This window comes from Myxocyprinus asiaticus, chromosome 5 (assembly GCF_019703515.2).
Source record: "Myxocyprinus asiaticus isolate MX2 ecotype Aquarium Trade chromosome 5, UBuf_Myxa_2, whole genome shotgun sequence".
Classification (NCBI taxonomy): Eukaryota; Metazoa; Chordata; class Actinopteri; order Cypriniformes; family Catostomidae; genus Myxocyprinus; species Myxocyprinus asiaticus.
This window is the reverse complement of record NC_059348.1, coordinates 7,513,892-7,537,602: the sequence shown is the minus strand read 5'-3', so window position 1 is coordinate 7,537,602 and position 23,711 is coordinate 7,513,892. Positions and strand designations below refer to the sequence as shown.

Below are 23,711 nucleotides of genomic sequence, written 5' to 3'. Positions count from 1 at the left end.
ACGGACCTTCGCTTTTAATTCCGGGAATGCGGAGGAGCATAAACAAGCCTGTTATGCACTCCACAAAACTATCAGAGCAGCCAAACGCCAGTACAGGGACAAGATTGAAGGACAGTTTAACACCACCAACTCTAGAAGCATGTGGCTGGGAATTAATATCATCACGTCTTTAAAGGGAATGAAAACTCCGCCATGAACACTGCTGCCTCTCTCCCGGATGAGCTAAATACTTTTTATGCTCATTTTGAGGGAAATAACACCACCTTCACGGAGAGAGCTCTCGCAGCTGAAGCTACAGAGGTTAGTTCACTCTCCGTCTCTGTAGCAGATGTAACCCGATCCTTCCGACGGGTGAATATCCGTAAAGCCACGGGTCCAGATGGCATTCCGAGCCACGTCATCAGAGCGTGCGCGAACCAAATGGCTGGTATTTTTATGGACATTTTCAACCTCTCCCTCTCCTTGTCTGTGGTCCCCACATGCTTTAAAACATCCACCATTGTGCCTGTACCAAAGCAATCCAAAATCACTTGCTTAAATGAGTGGCGTCCTGTTGCTCTGACCCCCATCATCAGCAAATGCTTTGAGAGACAAATCAGAGATTACATCTGCTCTGTGCTGCCACCATCACTGGACCCATTGCAGTTTGCTTACCGTAACAACCGCTCCACTGATGATGCCATTGCATCTACAATACACACTGCTCTCTCCCACCTGGAAAAAAGGAACACTTATGTGAGAATGCTGTTTGTAGACTACAGCTCAGCATTCAACACCATAGTGCCCTCCAAGCTTTATGTGAAACTCCAGGCTCTGGGCTTAAACAGCTCGCTGTGCAGCTGGATCCTGGACTTCCTGTCAAGCAGACGCCAGGTGGTTAGAATGGGCAGCAACATCTCCTCATCACTGACCCTCAACACTGGAGCCCCACAGGGCTGTGTTCTCAGTCCACTCCTGTATTCCCTGTACACACATGACTGTGTGGCAATACATAGCTCCAATGCCATCATTAAGTTTGCTGATGATACGACGGTGGTAGGTCTGATCACTGACAATGATGAAACGGTCTACAGAGAGGAGGTGCTCACTCTGACACGCTGGTGTCAAGAGCACAACCTCTCTCTCAACATCAGCAAGACAAAGGAGCTTGTGGTGGACTTCAGGAGAAAAGACAGAACACAGTCCCATCACTATCAATGAAGCACCAGTGGAGAGAGTCAGGAGCTTCAAGTTCCTCAGTGTCCACATCACTGAGGAACTCACATGGTCTGTCCACACTGAGGCCATTGTGAATAATTATAATTTTAATTATATTTATTTATCACACATTATACATTTGCACATATACAGTGAAATTCTTTTTTTCACATATCCCAGCTAAGCTGGGGTCAGAGTGCAGGGTCAGTCATGATACAGTGCCCCTGGAACAGATAGGGTCAAGGGCCTTGCTCAAGGACCCAACAGTGGCATCTTGGTGGTGCTGGGGCTTGAACCCCCAACCTTCTGATCAGTAACCCAGAGCCTTACCCACTGAGCCACCACTGCCCTGATGTGCTGAGGAAGTTTAGAATGAACCGCCACATCCTCACACTGTTCTACACCAGCACTTTAGAGAGCATCCTGACTGGCTGCATCACTGCCTGGTACGGCATTAGCACCGCCCACAACCGCAAAACCCTGCAAAGGGTGGTGCAAACTGCCAGACACATCATCAGAGGTAAGCTTCCCTCCCTTCAGGACATGTATACCAGGCGGTGTGTGAAAAAAGCTCAGAGGATCATCAGAGACTCCTGCCACCCAAGCCATGGGCTGCTCTCACTGCTACCATCAGGCAGCATCAGGACCTGCACCAGCCGAATTCATGACAGCTTCTTCCCCCAAGCAATCAGACTTCTGAACTCTTGATCTCTCACAATCAATATACATCAGCACTGCACTTTATTAATCTTATTATCTCACACTGGACTGTCTTAAATTATATTCTCTCTTAACAACACACTGGCAACTGACTATCAACTGACAGCCTGAATGTCAATACAGTACAATACAACCTACTGTATATTTTATATATACTATTTTTATTGTATAATGTGTATTCTATATTGTGTGTATTGTATACTGTACAATATTCTATATTGTGTGTACTGTATACTGTATATTGTATATTATCATTTGTATATTGTGTTGTGTGTAATTATGTGTATATTAGATATGTAAATTGTGATGTGTAAATCTGTTTATTGTAAATTGGTATATGTCTCATCTATGTCTCATCACTGTCATGACTGCTATGTTGCTCGGAACTGCACCCAAGACTTTCACCCACTATTGCACTTGTGTATATGATTGTGTGACAATAAAAGTGAAGTGAAGAGTTACGCTTCTATAATCTTGATTTTAATGCAAGAAAGTCTGTTACATTTTATTCTCAATGCATCAGCACCTTTCAACAGTGAACAAAATGTAACAAAAATTAAAATGAAAGGAGACATTACAATAATATACATTTCTAAAAGTCTATTTCTATTACTACAACTACCCAATCACAAAAGAAAGGTGTTCCTAAAAACTCTTGAATTTCTACCAAAAATTTCATTTATCTTAAGGTTTACCTGAAATTTACACAGTTTAAAGCATTGGACGTGAAGATGAACCTGAAGAAGAGCTTACCGAGACATTTTTCCACAATGCTTTTTTAAAATGAGTTGATTGGGTACTTGGAAACATTTCCCACAAGAAGGCTGGTGGTATGGATTCTCTCCATTCATTTTCAGGACTCCTGAATGAGTGAAACTCTATTCACATTATGAACAGCTGTTAGGTTTTTCTTTAATATGGATTCTTTGGTGTATCTTCAAGTTGCCGGCACCAGCAAAGGCATCGCCACACTCAGGGCACACATGAGCTTTCCCACTAGTATGAATTTTCTGGTGCTCATTAAAACGGTGCGGGCATGAAAAACTCTCTCCACAAAAAGAACACAATTGGGGGTCCTTGTGAATTTTCAGGTGTGTCTTCAGGTCTGATTCCAAGCTAAAACTTTTATCACACTGATCACAGTTTAATGACTTTGCTCCAATGTGCACAGACTGAATATGATTTTGAACACTATTTACATATCTGAATCTCTGTCCACACAAATAGCATGTGAAAGGCCTCTCTCCAGTGTGAACTCTCATGTGATTTTTAAGGCTTTCTTTCTGTGGGAAACTCTTTCTACACTGAGTGCATGTGTAAGGCTTCTCTCCAGTGTGAACTCTTCTGTGGACATAAAGACATCCTTTTTGTCTGAAACTCTTTCCACACAGATAGCAAGTGTAAGGCTTCACACCAGTGTGAACTCTCATGTGGGCATTAAGGCTTGTCTTTTGTCTGAAGCTCTTCCCACACTGAGGACATGTGAAAGGCTTCTCTCCAGTGTGAATTCTTATGTGTTCCTTTAGGGTTATTCTATGTCTGAATCTCTTCCCACACTGAGGACATGTGAAAGGCTTCTCTCCAGTGTGAATTCTTATGTGTTCCATTAGGGTTAATTTACGTGTGAAACTCTTTCCACAATGAGGGCAGGTGAAATAATTTGTGTCTTCTGTGCTTTGAGTTGTTTGTTGTGAGGAAATATTTTCAGTATTTGAGAAACAAAATGATTTATCTACAGTTATGGATGTATGAAGATCCTGATGTTTCTCCTTTTCATTCAGTTCTTGACTTTCCACTTTTACTTCCATCAGGCCTAAAAGAAAAAAAAAAAAAAAAAAAGGAAATATGAAGCAGCCCTGGGGGGGTCCGACAGTACAGGAAAAACTCATGTGCGAAAAGGTTAATACATGGGTTCCTCATGGTTGTACCCTAACTAATATTATTTTCCCTCTGTCAATGAATTCATGATCTGTAAATCCAATTTTTATCATTTTAAATAAAATGATGATATGGCATTGGTGGGCCTCCAGCGCAAGGACAATGGAAAAGACTTGGAGCAATATATGAACTGAGCAGATGTTTTACTGAAATGATACAACGACAGTCCCAGAGAACGCGTCTCCACTGCTCTAGAGTCCAGTGGCGGCGTGCTTTACACCACTGCATCCGACGCTTTGCATTGCACTTGGTGATGTATGGCTTGGATGCAGCTGCTCGGCCATGGAAACCCATTCCATGAAGCTCTCTACGCACTGTTCTGGAGCTAATCTGAATGCCACATGAACTTTGGAGGTCTGTAGCGATTGACTCTGCAGAAAGTTGGTGACCTCTGCGCACTATGCGCCTCAGCATCCGCTGACACCGCTCTGTCATTTTACGTGGCCTACCACTTCGTGGCTGAGTTGCTGTCATTTCCAATCGCTTCCACTTTGTTATAATACCACTGACAGTTGACTGCGAAATTGATGGCGAAATTGCACAACAGTCCAATTTGGTTGGACCACAATACAGCAAAACAGTGTTATTCTTGTGTTTCAAGGTTTTTGCTTGTACAGTTTACGGACCGCCATGTCCGCTCATTATTAATACTCAGGGTATTAATTATCACAAATTTGTTTTGCTGTATTGTGGTCCAACCAAATTGGATTGTTGTGCAATTTCGCCATCGCGGGTGAGACAGCAACTGAGTTCATCCATTAAAGAGTCAAATAACGCGGGACTGTTTACAAGCCGTCCACCGCATCTCTGAGCGATGAACTAACAGCTGTTTTCTCTCCCACAATCGCAAAATCGGCTTTAGGGCCGTCACTTCTCTCTCTCGTACTAACCACACACACACCTTATGTGTTATAGGATTATTTTATTTCCATATCTAATCATATCACTGTTTAGTTTGTAGTTGTAAGTCGGAAGTTTATTGACTGCATTGTATTAATTATTAATTGATATTACTGCATAAATAAACTTTGTTTATATTACAAAGAGAAGTGTTTTGGTTTGTTTTGCATACGCCTGTGTCATGCTGACGGGATGTCAGTGCTCGGATTCAAACCTTCATTCATTGTTTTTTCCCAAAAATCGATATTCTTCGGATGTCGATTTTCCTAAGAAAACAATCTAATATTGAGACTGTTTTACTATTTGGTTATTAGTCCCTGATTTCAGGGTGGTGCCCCGTCAATGTTATTCCTTATTAATACTCTATTGATTTTTGATAATTGATAATTATCTTTGATGATTGTTGAATTTGAATGATCAATAAGCTAGTGTTAATTTTAATTAATGTTTCATCGATGTTAACAATTAACGATTATCTTTGATAATTGTTGATTTAAAGGATTTTAAAAAGCTAACATTGATTCTCATCAATGTTCTATTGATTTTAATAATTAATAATTATCTTTGATAATTATTAATTATTGCTAATAACCAAACTTGCTCCTAAACTTAGCACACTACATTTACTGGAGCCCCATTTTAACGAGTTAGATTCAATTAATTAATTTAAATATTAATTAATAACTAAAGACATAATTATTAATTATTTCTGATAGTAACACTGATCTAAACAACCAGTAAAGCCCTACAAGAGTAATTACATCTCTTAAACATATAGATCAAGTGGGATTTATTCATGGTCATAGTTCTTCTGATAATATTAGATGTTTTATAAATATTATGTCGTCAGTAGTGAATGATCAAACCCTGATTACTGCCATCTCACTTGATGCAGAGAAGGTGTTTGATAGGGTGGAATGGGACTATCTTTTTAAGATTTAGGAAATTTACGGGTTTGGGAACACTTTTATTGGGTGGATTAAGTTATTCTATAAAGATCTGTCAGTGGCAGTGCAAACTAATGGATTAATTTCAGATTATTTTTGTCCTGGTAGGGAAACCCGGCAAGGCTGTCCTCTCTCTCCTTTGCTGTTCTGACTTGCCCTGGAACCATTAGCTGCCGCAATAAGAAAAGAGGATGATTTTCCTGGTATTTTAGCAGGAGGTGTGGTGCATAAACTTTTACTCAACGCAGATGATATATTAATATTTGTCTCCTACCCTAGATGATCTATGCCTAGACACCATAGAATTATTAATTCTTTCTCCAAATTTTCACGATACAGGGTGAACTGGTCTAAATCGGAAGCTCTTGCTCTGACAGCATATTGCCCTACCACAGCTTTCAACCTGGTGCCTTTCAATGGCCCAAGCAAGGCATTAGGTATTTAGGCATTTTATTTCCAGCAAATTTGAGATATTTAGTTAGCTAATTTTGACCCAGTAATGAAAAAGTTCTTGTGTGATGTTGATAGGTGGGCTTCACTACATTTGTCTATGGCTGGGAAGGTCAATGTTATAAAAATGAATTGTATCTCCAAATTCAATTATTTACTGCAGTCTCTCCCTCTAAAAGTTCCTCTTATTTTAAACAATTTGATAGAATATCTAAATTTTTTATTTGGAATGGTAAACGACCTCGGTTACATTTCAGTAAGTTATTTAGACCAATTGACAAAGGAGGTTTAGGTCTCCCCAACATTTTGTGCTTTTAATCTTAGACATTTGGCCCATTGGTCTCTTCCACTAGAGAGAGCCCCTCCCTGGTACAACATTGAACAAGCGGTCCTTGCCCCAATTTCACCACTGCAAAGTATTTATATTAAATTGCCTAGAGAAATAAAAATGCATTCTATTATTTCACACTTACATTCCATTTGGACAAAGGATGCTCGTATGTGTAATACTGACACTTACCTAAATGTTTCCTCAAGTATATGGCTAAAATATGTATCAGCAAATCCCCCTTTTGCTGGAAAGATTGGATGGAGAGGGGTGTTGCTACACCTGGTGACCTTTATGAAAATGGATCTTTGAGATCATTTGAAAATATAACAGCAATTTAGGATTTCTAGGTCTCAACTTTTCAGGTATTTACAGTTGCGCCATTTACTTTGTACTATTTTTGTTGGTAGTACATTGCCCCCTAAAGCTGCAGACACTCTTTGTATGGTACTCACAGCCTTTTGGAAAGGGCATGAAGCGTCAGTGTATTATTCCTCTTTGATTCAAAGTCTTGGTGATGGGGCCTTAACAGTCCTTAAGAGGTTATGGAGAAGAGATTTGAACTTGGTATTGGTGGATGGGTAGTGGAAAATAATAAAAAAAAATTTTTTAAACTATGTATGGGGATGCAAGGGTACGCCTTATCCATCTTAAGATTTTGCATCGTTTCAACTGTACTCCCTCTAGATTGTTAAGGCTTGGTTTAAAAGACACACCTACCTGCTGGCAATGTCAGTTGGAGGATGGAGACATAGCCCATGCTCTGTGGTTTTGCACTAAGATTCAAGAATTCTGGGTAAGAGTGCAGAATTTGATCTGAGGATTTAGACACTCAAATTTCATTCAGCCCTAGAAAATGTATATTGGGCAATGGAGCGGTTATTAAATTAGGTGACAAATATACAAAAAGCTGGGTCCAAACTAGTATAATGAATGGCAGACAGATCATTTTTAGAGGATGGAAGTCAATTGGCGCTCCCTCATTTTAAGAATGGTTTACCGAATTGGGCATGGTGGCGGCATTCTGAAAGATGTCTTATAAACAGCTTGGCAGATTAGATGCATATGGAAAGAAATGGGACAAATACATGACCTTTCTGTAAGGCTCTTGTGGAGAGAAACTTTTTTATATATGTGTATACTCAGGCTTGGAACACAGGAATGTTTGTTGGGGGTTGGGGACTGGGAGGGGGATAAGGAATTAATGGGGGTTAAAGGGGGATAATAGCTGACTCTGTTCATGTATATATTCAGGGATTAAACCAAAAAATAAATTTTTGGCTGAAATTTTTTCAGGCTAAGTCATATTCCTTTAATCGACACTTTATTTAAACACTCGAGACCAATAGCATTTTAAGGGAAGATTTTTTTAGAACAGCTTTTCTATTGCCAGTTTGCGTAATTTCAAAACTATTTTCACTCTATGAAATAAAACGGATCATTTTTGCAATGCTTGACACACTTTTTAGTCATACAAATAATCAACCATCTACATAACTTTTCAGTGCATCTGTTTTTATCTTATAACACCAAACAATGTTTTGTTTTAAGTGAACCTCTTAATACTAAACAGAAAAAAAAAACAACTAACAGCTGGTTGGCTGGTTTTAGCTGGCCTTAGCTGGTCATGCTGATCTTAGCTGGTCTTAGTTGGTCAGGCTGGTCTTAGCTGGTCAGGGTAGTGTTAGCTGGTCTCCCAGCCTAACCAGCTAAAAAGTGTTCAAACACCCTCTGAAACCTGCTAACTGACCAGCCTGGCTAGGCTGGGCGACCAGCTAAAACCAGCCAAAAGCTTAAGCTGGTTTTAGCTGGTCTTTTCAGCAGGGATGTACAGCAGGGATCTGCAACATTTTTGACATGAAGTGACATTTTTAAATTCCCCTGTAAATCTCTGTGACAAACCTCCTCCAAAAATAAAGAAAAAGACAAGCAGATAGATAGACAGACAGAAAACAGACAGACCCTGTCCATGCAGACTAAAACAACTTTTATAAGGTTACTAAAATGGAGTCTTCATCTCATGTGAGTGATCGATTTTATACATATATTTTTAAATTACTGCTGATTTTATGGAGTAAACATTTTTAATGAGGAAAACAATGAGTGCACCTTTAATTAAGTTGATTTGAAAGTCACCGTCTTGTGTAAACATGGACCCTGTATGCCATCTTGATAATCTCAGCGGTAACTATTTATTTACACCAGCCAAGTAATCAATTGTTCTGAAAGCAGGCTGTCATCTGCTCAACTGCACAGCACGACCAACGCAAAGCAGACGTGTTTACTCACACGACTCTCCACTGCAGCGCTGCTGAACCTGATGTCTGTCGCGCATTGAGCAGCTCATGATGAGCGGTGGGCGCGTGAAGGGTTTGTCCGGGCTGCACACTTCTGCTGACTGTTTAGTCACACTAAGATTTAGCATGCAGCTGTGAAGGACTTCAACATGTCGATAATTCATACTCCTGTCTCTCGCTGTCGCTCGCGTGTGAGTGAGTGATTATTACAAATGTCACCAAGGTGGATCAAACAATAATTTGCGGACCCCCTGCGGTACCACCGTGGACCCCCGGTTGAAGACCCTTGCAATAGAGGGTATGCACATGACGTCACGGTAGGCGGAAGTCACTGCGGTTACACCCACCCAGTGCATACCCTCTATAAGACAAACGGTGTGGAAAATGCTATTTTTTCATGGGACATGGGAGTTAAGGGGATCTGCCAATATCCCTTTTTCAAATCCAGTGTCGAATAAAAGCGAGCCTCACCTAACCGATCAAGCAGTTCATCAATCCGAGGCATCGGGTACGCAGCCTTGACTTTTCTATAATCCACACAGAACCGGACCGGGCCGTCACTCTTCGGAACCAACACCACAGGCTGGCCTAGTCACTGTGGTATTCTTCTATTACCCCCATATCCAGCATAGCCAATAATTCTTCCCAAACCACTTTTTTTGTGTTCAGGTAATCGGTAGGGACGACTGCGTACCACTACCCCTGGGGTCATTTCGATATGGTGCTCTATGAGATTTGTACGACCGGGAAGAGGCGAGAACATGTCGGAGAATTCTCCTTGCAACCTGGCAACCTCCGTGACTTGTGATGGTGAGGGGTGGTCTACGTAAGTGACCCCTCTCTGGAACCACCATCGCCAAAGTCACGGGTACCGCCTCTCTCTATGGTTTTAGGAAACTGAGGTGGTAAATCTGATGTGCTCCTCCTCTATCCGTTCTGACTTCAAAGGGTCCTTGCCACTTGGCAAGTAATTTAGAGCTCGATGTGGGGAGTAATACAAGAACTTTATCTCCCAGTGCAAATTCCCGTAGCCGAGCACCCCTATTATATAGCCGGCTTTGATGTTCTTGCACCTGGAGCAAATTCTCCTGTGTTAATTGCCCCAGTGTGTGGAGTTCTGCTCTCAAGTCAAGAACGTATTGAATTTTGTTTTTGCTGTTTGAAGGTCCCTCCTCCCAATTTTCCTGTAGGACGTCGAGCACACTGCATGGTTGATGCCCGTACAATAATTAATATGGGGAAAACCCCGTGGAGGCTAGTGGGACCTCTCGAACTGCAAATAATAGGGGCTCGAGCCACTTGTCCCAGTTTCGAGCATCTTCGTGCACGGACTTACAAATCATATTTTTTAGTGTATGATTAAATCATTCGACCAAGCCGTCTGTTTGAGGGTGAATAATGCTGCTCCGAATCGGTTTAATCCCCAGTAATTAATACAGTTCACATAGTGTGCGTGACATAAACGTTGTGCCTTGATCAGTGAGGATTTAGTTCGGAATCCCCACTTGGGAGATTATTCTGAAGAGATCCTCCACAACACTATGTGCTGAGATGTTGCGCACAGGCACTGCTTACGGATATCGTGTTGTGTAGTCCACCAGAACCAACACAAAGCGATGCCCGCGTGCCGTCTGTTCTAATGGCCTGATGAGATCCATACCAATTAGTTCGAAGGGGACCTCAATCAACAGAAGCGTGTGCAATGGCGCTCTTGGGGTGGCCGGCAGGTTCACCAGCTGATATTCACAGCATGCCACACACCATCTGCGAACATCCCATGAATGTCCGGCAAATAGAAACGGGCCATTAGAAGGTTCAGTGTTTTTTCTTGCCCTAAGTGACCCGCCATTGGATTATAATCAGCCATCTGGAATAACATTTCCTGACAACTCTTCGGTACTAACAACTGGGTTGTATCTTCCTTTGTCTGAGTGTCATGCGTCACTTGATGCCTGTCCTTGACACTTGTTCCTTGATAATTTAAAAATACGGATATGCGAGTTCAATGTCTGGCCGGAGGCATTGACCATCAATCACTTTCACTTGATCAAAGGTGTGCCTAAGGGTCTCGTCTCGCGTCTGCTCCTGAGGGAAATCACCTGCAGGGAATCCCCTAAGGGCTGGGGAAGCCGAGACTTCCCCCTCCCTTACGTCATCCTGATGTGGAGCTGACATAGACAGCCCCGGCTCCACCTCCCCAGTCAGCAAATCGCAAACCACATACCGAGACACTTTGTTACAGGACCAATATACAAAAAAATTTCCCTCAATAAAATGGTAAATGCCGGCCAATTCGTACCCAAGATTAGTGGATGGTGAGGCGGGCACTAACTGCAGCCTCAACACTATGCTTTTGTCCCCAAAATTGAATGATGACTGTCACTACTGGGTAATCGTGAATATCCCTGTGCAAACACCTTATCTTCACTCGCTGGCTTGTATTCAAAGCCTCGGATTGAATCAAGCTTTGGTGAATGGAGGTTTGATTACAACCTGAATCCACCAAGGCTTGATATGTACCCCATTTTATACTCACAGGTGTCCGACTCATTTGGGGGCGGCCTGTGGTGTGTGGAGGACCCGGACCAATGTCTCCAGCTCTATCTTGAGGCATAGGTCCTGGAAAAACCCAGGTTCCCTGCAGCTACAACAGACCGGCCCAGACTTCACGGCCACACCCGCGGCAGCGTATTCACCAGCCTGTGGGGCAGAGCGGAGAGGGTTAGGGGAAGCCAGCAAGATGAACAGTCCACGGGACAAGGGAATGGTTTTTGGAAAAGGAATTCCACATTTCTGGGGAACAGGAACAGGATGAGGATATGCCATCCTATGGTCCTCAGCTAGCTGGACCACCTCATCCAGCGACGCCTGTCAGTGGCACTGGACCAACACCGCTGTCCCTTCTGGTTGCCGGGCGATGAACTGCTCCAGTACCATCAGATCGAGCAGCTCCTTGGTGTTACGACCATCAGCCAGCATCCACCCTCGGCAGGCGTCACGGAGCTGTCGGGAGAAGGCAAATGGATGGCTGTGCTCCCCCAATGTCAGTGACTGGAAGCGCTGGCGATGCTGCTCCGGGCTATGGCCGACCCACTGCAAGATGGTTCTTTTCAGATCTTCGTACACCAGGAGATTGTTGGCCGGCAGTTGATGGGGCTTCCCCGGACAACAGCGGCAGTAGGCCGCCCAATGGGTGCTCGGCCATTTCCATGCTTTGGCAACTTGCTCAAAGAGCATGATGAAAGCCTCCAGGTCGTCCTGAGGTCCCATCTTAGGCAACGCTTTGCTTTTTAAATTGCAATTAGTGTCTGTGTATAAATAGTCAATGAGTTTGTTAGCTCTCACGTGGATGCACTGAGCAGGCTAGATACTGAGCCATGGGGAGCAGAAAAGAACTGTCAAAAGACCTGCGTAACAAGGTAATGGATCTTTATAAAGATGGAAAAGGATATAAAAAGATACCCAAAGCCTTGAAAATGCCAGTCAGTACTGTTCAATCACTTATTAAGAAGTGGAAAATTCAGGGATCTCTTGATACCAAGAAAGATTTCAGCCACAACTGCCAGAAGAATTGTTCGGGATACAAAGAAAAACCCACAGGTAACCTCAGGAGAAATACAGGCTGCTCTGGAAAAAGACGGTGTGGTTGTTTCAAGGAGCACAATACAATGATACTTGAACAAAAAATGAGCTGTATGGTCAAGTTGCCAGAAAGAAGCCTTTACTGCTCCAATGCCACAAAAAAGCCCGGTTACGATATGCCCGACAACACCTTGACACGTCTCACAGCTTCTGGCACACTGTAATTTGGAGTGACGAGACCAAAATAGAGCTTTATGGTCACAACCATAAGCGCTATGTTTGGAGAGGGGTCAATAAGGCCTATAGTGAAAAGAATACCATCCCCACTGTGAAGCATGGTGGTGGCTCACTGATGAGCCTATGTGTGAACTGATGTATGAGCTCTAAAGGCACGGGGAATCTTGTGAAAATTGATGGCAAGATGAATGCAGTGTAGGGCTTTACTGATAATTATCGATAATTATTTCTTTAGTTATTAATTAATATTTAAATTAATTAATTGAATCTAACTCATTAAAACCTCATATGGGGCTCCAGTAAATGTAGTGTGCTACATTTAGGAGCGGGTTTGGTTATTAGCAATAATTAATAATTATCAAAGATAATTATTAATTATTAAAATCAATAGAACATTGATGAGAATCAATGTTAGCTTTTTTAATCCTTTAAATCAACAGTTATCAAAGATAATCACCAATCATTAACATCTATGACACATTAATTAAAATTAACACTAGCTTATTGATCCTTCAAAATCAACAATTGTCAAAGATAATTATTAATTATCAAAAAGGATTAACATTGACGGGGCACCACCCTGGAATCAGGGACTAATAACCAGATAGTATAACAGTCTCAATATTAGATTGTTTTCTTAGGAAAATCGACATCCGAAGAATATCGATTTTCGGGGAAAAAAAACAATGAATGAAGGCTTGAATCCGAGCACTGACATCCCGTCAGCATGACACAGGTGTATGCAAAACAAACCAAAACACTTCTCTTTGTAATATAACAAAGTTTATTTATGCAGTAATATCAATTAATAATTAATACAATGCAGTCAATATGATTAGATATGGAAACTAAAATAATCCTACAACACATAAGGTGTGTGTCTGAGAGAGTGTATGTGTGTGTAAGGAGGGACGCGCACAAAATGTTGGACGTGACTCTCGTGGAGAGTATGTCATGCGAGACTTCCGGCCAGGGAATATGGCCGCGAATGTGGGTGGAGAGAAACCAGTCAATGGTAGCTTAGGGACAAAGCTGAGCTTTATCACGAAGCTATCTACTAGCCAAAAATGTGTGCCAGAATGTTTGCGAGGGGTTATGCACGCGCGTGCGTGCGTGTGTGGTTAGTACAAGAGAGAGGGAGAGAATTATGTGACGGCCAAAAAGCCGATTTCGCGATTGTGGTAGAGAAAGCAGCTGTTAGTTTATCACTCAGAGACGCGGTGGACGGCTCGTAAACCGTCCCGCGGTCTTTGATTCTTTAATGGATAAACTCAGTTTGCCGGTCTCACCTGCGATGGCGAAAATGCACAACAGTCCAATTTGGTTGGATCACAATACAGCAAAACAAATTTGTGATAATTAATACCCTGAGTATTAATAATGAGCGGACATGGCGGTCCATAAACTGTACAAGCAAAAACCTTGAAACACAAGAATAACACACTATAATATTTTATCTCTGTCCAGACATAAACCTCTTACTTGAATCGCATGAGGATGCAGAATGTGTGTTCATCCGTCCTTTAACTCCGACCCGGTTCCTTGAGGCTCGGGTGATGACGGGAGGTCGTTTCCTCGCTCTGTCTGCGGGTGGTACGGCTGCTGATTCTCGGCGGGCTGGCGGAGAAATCAGAAATATCGACTTGATTGAAGATGGAAGAGAAATCTTTAATCTCTTCACTTCTGCAGGCAAACGGATGAAGATGCGGATTGCTCGACAGTCTCCTTCCGATCCGTTAGTGTGTTCAGTTGAACACAGAGTAATCTCAACTCGTCCAGTGAGATGGAGATTGTATGGCCACAGTTTCAAGTCGGACATTACTTCCTTGTGCCACGAGGTTGCACCTGAGAGCAGCGATGAGCTACGTCTATACACGGCGAACAAAGTTGCTGTAAGCAAATCCCAGAAGTATGTCAGAGGTATTTCTACTCCTGATGATGTCATGGTTTGAGGGACGTTCTGTTGTGTGCCTCATCCAATAGGAGTTGAGAGTTCGATCCTTTAGTGAGCAAGGCTTCATGGGATTTGTAGTCTGTTTTGGGCTCCCTTTGTTTGATTTTGGTGCGATTTTTTTCAGTATAATTTATGACCTGGTATGTGGGGGCCTGAGTTAGGTTTTTACGACTGTGTTAGGCCTGCCTTTGTCTTCTATCTGAATACATGAGGCCCAACAGCAGCAAGTTATCGGAAAATACTGGCAGACAATTTGCATTCTTCTGCACAAAAGCTGCGCATGGGACGCACTTGGACTTTCCAGCACGACAATGACCCTAAGCACAAGGCCAAGTTGACCCTCCAGTGGTTACAGCAGAAAAAGGTGAAGGTTCTGGAGTGGCCATCACAGTCTCCTGACCTTAATATCATCGAGCCACTCTGGGGAGATCTCAAACGTGCGGTTCATGCAAGACAACCAAAGACTTTGCATGACCTGGAGGCATTTTGCCAAGACGAATGGACAGCTATACCACCTGCAAGAATTTGGGGCCTCATAGACAACTATTACAAAAGACTGCACGCTGTCATTGATGCTAAAGGGGGCAATACACAGTATTAAGGACTATGGGTATGCATACTTTTGAACAGGGGTCATTTCATTTTTTTCTTTGTTGCCATGTTTTGTTTTATGATTGTGCCATTCTGTTATAACCTACAGTTGAATATGAATCCCATAAGAAATAAAAGAAATGTGTTTTGCCTACTCACTCGTGTTTTCTTTAAAAATGGTACATATATTACCTATTCTCCAAGGGTATGCAAACTTTTGAGCTCAACTGTATATGTATATATATATATATATATATATATATATATATATATATATATATATATATACATACATACAGGTGCATCTCAATAAATTAGAATGTCGTGGAAAAGTTCATTTATTTCAGTAATTCTACTCAAATTGTGAAACTCGTGTATTAAATAAATTCAATGCACACAGACTGAAGTAGTTTAAGTCTTTGGTTCTTTTAATTGTGATGATTTTGGCTCACATTTAACAAAAACCCACCAATTCATTATCTCAAAAAATTAGAATATGGTGACATGCCAATCAGCTAATCAACTCAAAACACCTGCAAAGGTTTCCTGAGCCTTCAAAATGGTCTCTCAGTTTGGTTCACTAGGCTACACAATCATGGGGAAGACTGCTGATCTGACAGTTGTCCAGAAGACAATCATTGACACCCTTCACAAGGAGGGTAAGCCACAAACATTCATTGCCAAAGAAGCTGGCTGTTCACAGAGTGCTGTATCCAAGCATGTTAACAGAAAGTTGAGTGGAAGGAAAAAGTGTGGAAGAAAAAGATGCACAACCAACCGAGAGAACCGCAGCCTTATGAGGATTGTCAAGCAAAATCGATTCAAGAATTTGGGTGAACTTCACAAGGAATGGACTGAGGCTGGGGTCAAGGCATCAAGAGCCACCACACACAGACATGTCAAGGAATTTGGCTACAGTTGTCGTATTCCTCTTGTTAAGCCACTCCTGAACCAAAGACAACGTCAGAGGCGTCTTACCTGGGCTAAGGAGAAGAAGAACTGGACTGTTGCCCAGTGGTCCAAAGTCCTCTTTTCAGATGAGAGCAAGTTTTGTATTTCATTTGGAAACCAAGGTCCTAGAGTCTGGAGGAAGGGTGGAGAAGCTCATAGCCCAAGTTGCTTGAAGTCCAGTGTTAAGTTTCCACAGTCTGTGATGATTTGGGGTGCAATGTCATCTGCTGGTGTTGGTCCATTGTGTTTTTTGAAAACCAAAGTCACTGCACCCGTTTACCAAGAAATTTTGGAGCACTTCATGCTTCCTTCTGCTGACCAGCTTTTTAAAGATGCTGATTTCATTTTCCAGCAGGATTTGGCACCTGCCCACACTGCCAAAAGCACCAAAAGTTGGTTAAATGACCATGGTCTTGGTGTGCTTGACTGGCCAGCCAACTCACCAGACCAGAACCCCATAGAGAATCTATGGGGTATTGTCAAGAGGAAAATGAGAAACAAGAGACCAAAAAATGCAGATGAGCTGAAGGCCACTGTCAAAGAAACCTGGGCTTCCATACCACCTCAGCAGTGCCACAAACTGATCACCTCCATGCCACGCCGAATTGAGGCAGTAATTAAAGCAAAATGAGCCCCTACCAAGTATTGAGTACATATACAGTAAATTAACATACTTTCCAGAAGGCCAACAATTCACTAAAAATGTTTTTTTTATTGGTCTTATGATGTATTCTAATTTTTTGAGATAGTGAATTGGTGGGTTTTTGTTAAATGTGAGCCAAAATCATCACAATTAAAAGAACCAAAGACTTAAACTACTTCAGTCTGTGTGCATTTAATTTATTTAATACACAAGTTTCACAATTTGAGTTGAATTACTGAAATAAATGAACTTTTCCACGACATTCTAATTTATTGAGATGCACCTGTATATATATATATATATATATATATAATATTACGCATTTGAAAATGATTAAGGTGATTAAAAAGTGATTCAGTTTTCCAGGATTCAGGGCATCTCATATATAATACGGTTGAAATTAAGTGTTTGAAAAAGTGCTTCAGTTAACCAGGAATCAGCGCTTTCATCTCACAACACACAACAGACAGGAAAAATCCTCACAATACTATGACTGGATCATTTCAATAAACAATGATGGTTTTATTCAACACTGTTTTTCTTCATGTAAAACACTGTCAGTGCATTGGTAATGTTGTGCAGTGTTATTTCTTGTCATATATTTGTCAACAATGTTTGAACTGAAACAGTTTAATTATCCTCATGATCTTGACTTGATCAAATAACACCTCAAAAACAAAAAACTTTTGTAATTTCGTTTGTTTGTAAGTCCGAGACAAAAATTTGTGGGACCTTTAGTTTTAGTAATACTTAAAGATTTACTATACACAGTAGCAAGAAAAGTTATGTGAACCCTTTGGAATTATCTGAATTTTTGTCTAAATTTGTCTTAAAATCTGGTTTGAACTTCATCCAAGTTACAATAATGAACAAACACAATCTGTTTTAACTAATAACAGACAAATTATTGTATTGTTCTTTTACATGTTGAATCCATCATTCAAACATTCACAGTGTAGGTTGGGAAAAAGTATGTGAACCCTAGGTTAATGATGTCAACTAAAGCTGGCAAACCTGGCATCCAATTAATGAAACAAGATTGGAGGTGTGGGTTAGAACTACTCTGACTTATAAAAAGCACTCAAACATTTTAAGTTTGCTATTCACAAGAAGCATCTGCTGATGTGGACCATGCTTAACAAAAGAAATAAAAAAGATCTCAGAAGACCTACAATCACGAATTGTTGATTTGCATAAAGCTGGAAAGGGTTACAAAGTTATCTTGAAGAGCTCAGATATTCATATGTCCACAGTTAGACAAACTAACTATAAATGGAGATGATTTAGTACTGCGGCTACTCTCCCTAGAAGCACAACGCAGAATGCTCAATGAGGTAAAAAAGAACCCTGGAGTGAGAGCTAAAGACTTGAAAGAATCATTGGAACTGGTTAACATCTCTGTTCATGAGTCTACTATATGGAAAACATTAAACAGGCACGGTTCTCATGGCAAAACACCACAAAGTAAGCTGCTGCTTTCCAACAAAAACATTGCTGCACGCCTGAAATTTGCCAAAGACCACCATGACACTCCACAACGCTACTGGGAAAATGCTTTGTGGGCTAATGAAACTAAGTTTGAATTGTTTGGGAAGAACATGCAGCACTATGTATGGCGCTAAAAGGGCACTGCATACCAACATGAAAACATCATCCCAACGGTGAAGCATGGTGGAGGGAGCATCATGATTTGGGGCTGCTTTGCTGCTTCTGGGACCGCTTGCCATTACAGAGGGAAAAATTAATTCCAAACTTTATCAATATATCCTACAGCATAATGTCAGGGTGGCTGTGCGACAGCTGAAGCTCAGCAGAAGTTGGGTGATGCAGCAGGACACTGACCCTAAACATCAAAGTAAATCCACTACAGAATGGAGTAAAAAAAAGAAACTCAACCTCGTGGAGTGGCCCAGTCAGAGCCCTGACCTTAACCCAACAGAGATGCTGTGGAATGATCTCAAGAGAGCCGTTCACACCAGACATCCTAAGAATATGGCTGAAGCAGTTCAGTTCTGGAAGAATGATCCAAAATTCCTTTTGAACGTTGTGCAGGTCTAATCTGCAGCTACCGGAAATGCTTGGCTGCGGTTGTTGCTGCCAAAGAAAGCTCTACCAGTTATTAAATCCAAGAGTTCACTTAATTTTTTCACAGCACTGTTAAGGTTTAATGGGATGTTTTCAATAAAGACATGAAACATTATAATTGTTTGTGTGTTGTTAGCTTAAAAGTATAGTTCACTCAAAAATGAAAATTATCTGATTATGTACTCATCCTTATGATATCCTAGGTGTGTATGACTTTCTTCTGCAGAATACATTTGAAGAAAAATAAAAAAGATCTTAGCTCTGTAGGTACTTAAAATGCAAGTGGATGGCAGGGCTCCAGACTAAAAAATGACTTAGGAGCCACTGGCTCCTAAACTGAAACATTAAGGAGCCAAATGGCTATTTTTAGTCACCAAATCACAGAATTTCACGATTTAGATTGCTGTTCAGAAACAAGATAGAAAACAGAAGAAAAGGAAGACAGCTGATAACCCATTAATCGGTGGTTTAATAAACAGTTTACAGAATATAAGCCCAAGTGTCAAAAGCTTGATCTCATATATATAGGAAATAAATTGTTTTACAATATTGCCTTAGTCTTTTACTGCTACCAGATGGCCCAGACACAGAGACTACAAGAGTGCAAATTGAATGAAATCCCAGATGCAGTTATTGTGCTACTCCAATCCCAATCAATAATTACCAGAAGAAAAAACGTGGTACATAATACGGGACTTTTAATTATAAAGAAGCCTGAAATACACATGGGACTCTTATTTTGAAATGTCTGCACTCCCAGTTGTGAGCTCACTGACGGCCGATTCACTGAGATAGTGAATCTGATTCAAACTGCTAACCTGAGCTTCTGAGTTCAAACTCAGTTATTTTCGGATGAATTATGAAAAAGATCCGGTTCAAAAGAGTCATTTGGTCACGACTCTCTCGCGATGTGTTTGTTGTTGCATGCGGTGCAGCGAGCTCACCAGAAACAGAACGGGTAAAATGCGGCCAGAAAAACTGGTGCATATTCTAAAGATGTATTCAATAACTCACAAGATGATATCTGACAAAACTGCATATAAACGCACACAACCCGACTGTCGCCAATGGCGACTAGATTTTAAATTATAGTCGCAATAAATTATTTTTGGTCGCATTTGCAACCATTTTAGTCGCAGTCTGGAGCCCTGGATGGTGATCTGACTTTTGAAGCTCCAAAAATCTCAAACAGTCAGCATAAACATCATCAATATGACTTGTCTTCTTAAGCTAAACAATCACTTTTAGTGCGAAAAAAGATAAATATTTAAGTACTTTTTAAGTATAATACAATGCTTCCGAGAGGGTGGAGTTCAAACGGTCTCTCCTGTGACGTATTCGTGTTGTCATGATACAAAGGTAATCTCACGTTCTCCACTCGGTTGAAACATCCAGGATAAGCACACAAATGCACCATTGTGAGTAAAGAAACAGATAAATACAGATCTAAGCCAAAACCAAGGAAGCTATTGTAGTGTTCCTCCTCCTCACTTGTAAACAGCGCTGCTCTTCCGGCTGTGATGCATGTGACTCAGTTTTCTCGTGTTTCAAATGCTAATGTGATTACGTCACACGTGCTTACCGCTGCAGAACGGAAGCATGATTTAGAGTTTTAAAAGTACTTAAATAATTTTATTTTTTACACCAAAAGCAATCGTGTTGAAGTAGAAGACATTAATTTAACAGCTGGTTTTGTATGGAGGACATTTATGCTGACTGTGTGATTTTTGGAGCTTCAAAAATCGGATCACCATCCACTTGCATTTTAAGGACCTACTGAGTTAAGACATTTTTCTAATTTTCCTAAAATGTGTTCTGGTGAAGAAAGAAAGTCATACAAACCTGGGATATCATATATTTTGTGTGAACTATCCCTTTAAGCACATTGGGTCTGTTCCAAAACCTAGTGAGTGTCCTCCCAAGGCAGCATTTTAAGACATCATCCTGACGTAAAGGATGTTCCAAAAGGTAGGTATCATAATTATGCTGCCTTTTAAGATATCTAGTTTTGGCCAAAATCATAGTTAGCATTGTATGTATTCTTCCTCCGGTTAAGCGATCACAGAATGTACCGTGATGAGTTTATTATGATACAAAACTGACTATTTTACCCAAAATGTGTGCGTATTTTTGCTCATTAGAGGATTGCATTGTTTCTCTCGCATCACATGTATTGAAATCAGTTACAAGTCGAGTGTCCCGTGCGCTGCACGTGCGGAGCTGCTGCCTATGCAGAGCGTTCCAAATCGGTCTCTTATGAGGCATCATTTTAGTAAGGATGCTGCCTATGCTCACTTTGGAACAGACCCGTGATGTGGTCACATGCGTTTTGATGATCACCGATGTCTTGTGATCATATCACCTGAACGCGTCTTAATACCAGGTGTAAACGGGGTAAACGGGGTTGAGATACTCAAATCACACATCAGCAGTTATTAATGAAGACTCAAGAATGGACACAAACCTATTTGTTCCTCAGTTTCTTCATTTTTCTCTCTGTGTGGTTCTGGATAAACCATGTCCTCTCTCTCCTCTTTAATAAAATCCATCTTTGCAGCAGTATGTCAGAAACTGTTTTTACATTTGAAATTTGTCCTGCTCCTCTGGAAACTCTTCTTCAGTTCAAAGATGACAGGAATATTCAGAGCATTTATTGGTGAATTGCTTTGGGAGTGGATTCACAATCACTGTGTGGTAGTGATGACCAGACCTGTCAACATTAAAAATAAATGTCATGATTTAAAAGTTTTCTGTATTAACACCTTTAAGCCTTTCTGCTTTACAATTTACATGTACGAAACACATATAAATAAATAAATGTAACAGTAAAAACAGAAAGAAATAAGAAAAATAAAGGAAGTACAATGATAAAAGACTTCACAGGCTCTTTAATTATCATGGGTATAAGGCTACAGTCAGTCAGCCTCATTCCCACAGACACTTATCAGGGCATGCATAACTGATAAAAAAAAAAGAAACATCAAGGACTTCAGAGACTTCAGAGATTGGCTATCGCAGTGCAAGAAATAGTCTTTTTATCAGTCTATTTCGCATTCTCAATACTCAGAAGAGTGTAAAGCAGACTCCGTGAAAACGATATTAATAAACTCGTACTCAGAGTTATGTCTATTCAATTATAATACGTAGAAATTAAACATTATCAAAACTTGCAGTGGGGACTTAAAAGGCACGAATTGTAAACCTAGCCCAGAAACATCCTCACACGAACCTCCAGCAGTCTGATACACAACATACATAAATATAACGAGAAAATGTGTTCATGTAACTCTGTGTGTAACCAGATTTCTGCTAAACCGACACTCTGAATACATTAATTCAAGTAATCTCAACATTTACTGACGGAAATTAAAAACAAAATCTGTAAATGCACTTTACACAAACATTTACAACGATCAGCACTTCATAAAACAACACAAAATGATTTCAATAACATTTGCGTGTAGTTGGAACACGTTTGTAAAGCTTTGCAGCAATTTTTAACGTTTTTCATAGTTTTATTCACATTAAAAGCTCAAGACAAACCTGAAACAGAACAGACCGATGAATCGCGGCTTTATGACGTAACAACAGCACAACTGTTCGAAAATTCAAAATAAAAGTCCATCATACTACCTATTTCTTAAATCACACAATGCATAGTGAACACATTAAACAATGTACAAAATATTAGAGTGGGATCTGGGGGGGTAAAAATGATTAAATGTTGCCTAATATAGTATCTTTACCTTTAATTAAATATTATAAACAAAACTGATGACCATTTCATAATTTTCAAAACACTCTTAGATTTTAAGATTAATATGTTTTATTCTAAATTACCAACTTTATCAATATGTCACAGTTTCATCAGGCAATTCTGAGCAGAATATGAAAACATGCTTTCACTAGTGTGCCCCCAGTTAGGGTTGGTTTAATACCAAAATTTTGGCTTCAGTACGATACCAACCCTCGGTATGGATGCTAAATCGAACTATCAACCTCAGATTACAAAGTGAGTTGCATGTCTTTTTAAACATTTCAAAATTAAGAATAACACTTAAACACATTCCTCTTCAGATGCAGATTTTTGTTTTATTTTTCTTTTGTAACACTCATGCAACAGGGCACAGATTTTTTTTTTTTAAAACATAAATATAACTATTATTAATTTAAGCCTCTAAACTCTAATACAGTCACATCCAATGATGTTTGACATCATCTGGCATCTCAGTTTATTTATAGTTTCAAGGAATACCAGTTCTGGGGGGGTCCAAGATGGCTGCCTGATCAGACGTGTTTGTTTGAGCTCTTGCACCAACTGTACTTAGATAGTGCAAAAAGGACTTTTAGTTATCTGTACACTGTGTTTGCTATTTTTAACATCTTCGACTTAAAGTGTGCCTTTGTACTGTGTCGCCATGGGGCATAAACATGGCTATTCGAATTACTCTTCGGTTGCTGCTGAGCAGGCTAGTGATAACGCATGCTCACTAGCCAGCGGTGGCCATGATTACATAGTCTCTTGTGCAAGAGAGGAAGATATGTTTGGTTTAGCTGAAGAAGAGTTTCCTGCATCACCCCAAGTAAATCGCCGATCTCAAAGAAAAGAGCAAGTGAAGATGCTCGAGCTGATATCTCATCGCAGCTGTTAGGCATAACGCAGTTGATCAACAACCGCTCTGATGCGATAGAAAAAAAGATCTCTGACTTGTCAGCTGAATTTAGGGCTGTTGTTGAGAAGGTCACAAGTCTTGAATGGTGTATGGTTGAACGGCCCCCGTGTTGAACGGCCCATAACTCAGATGCAACGGAGGATGGATGACATGGAAAAATACATGAGAAGACGTAATCTGAGGATAGTCAGGATTCCAGAATCTGCGCGCGAAGACAT

At 40.7% G+C, this 23,711-nt stretch overlaps 1 protein-coding gene across 1 annotated transcript; it reads right to left on the bottom strand.

Annotated features, from left to right (window-relative positions):
- Window positions 1–2,375: 2,375 nt before the first annotated feature.
- On the bottom strand, window positions 2,376–22,412 carry LOC127440855 (gastrula zinc finger protein XlCGF7.1-like). The gene is made up of 3 exons (XM_051697862.1): window positions 22,364–22,412; window positions 21,285–21,530; window positions 2,376–3,730 (listed from the first exon to the last, which is right to left on the bottom strand). The coding sequence occupies exons 2-3, from the start codon at window positions 21,367–21,369 to the stop codon at window positions 2,805–2,807; spliced, it is 1,011 nt and encodes a 336-aa protein (XP_051553822.1). The 5' UTR covers window positions 21,370–21,530; window positions 22,364–22,412; the 3' UTR covers window positions 2,376–2,804.
- Between the last annotated feature and the right edge of the window lie 1,299 nt (window positions 22,413–23,711).

Bases quoted from the DNA above. Each gene is read 5' to 3' on its own strand.
- LOC127440855 (XM_051697862.1), bottom strand. From the start codon at position 21,369: ATGGATTTTATTAAAGAGGAGAGAGAGGACATGGTTTATCCAGAACCA. The intron at 3,731-21,284 runs GTTTGTGTCCAT...TTTTTCTTTTAG, and splicing joins AGAAACTGAGGAACAAATAG to GCCTGATGGAAGTAAAAGTG.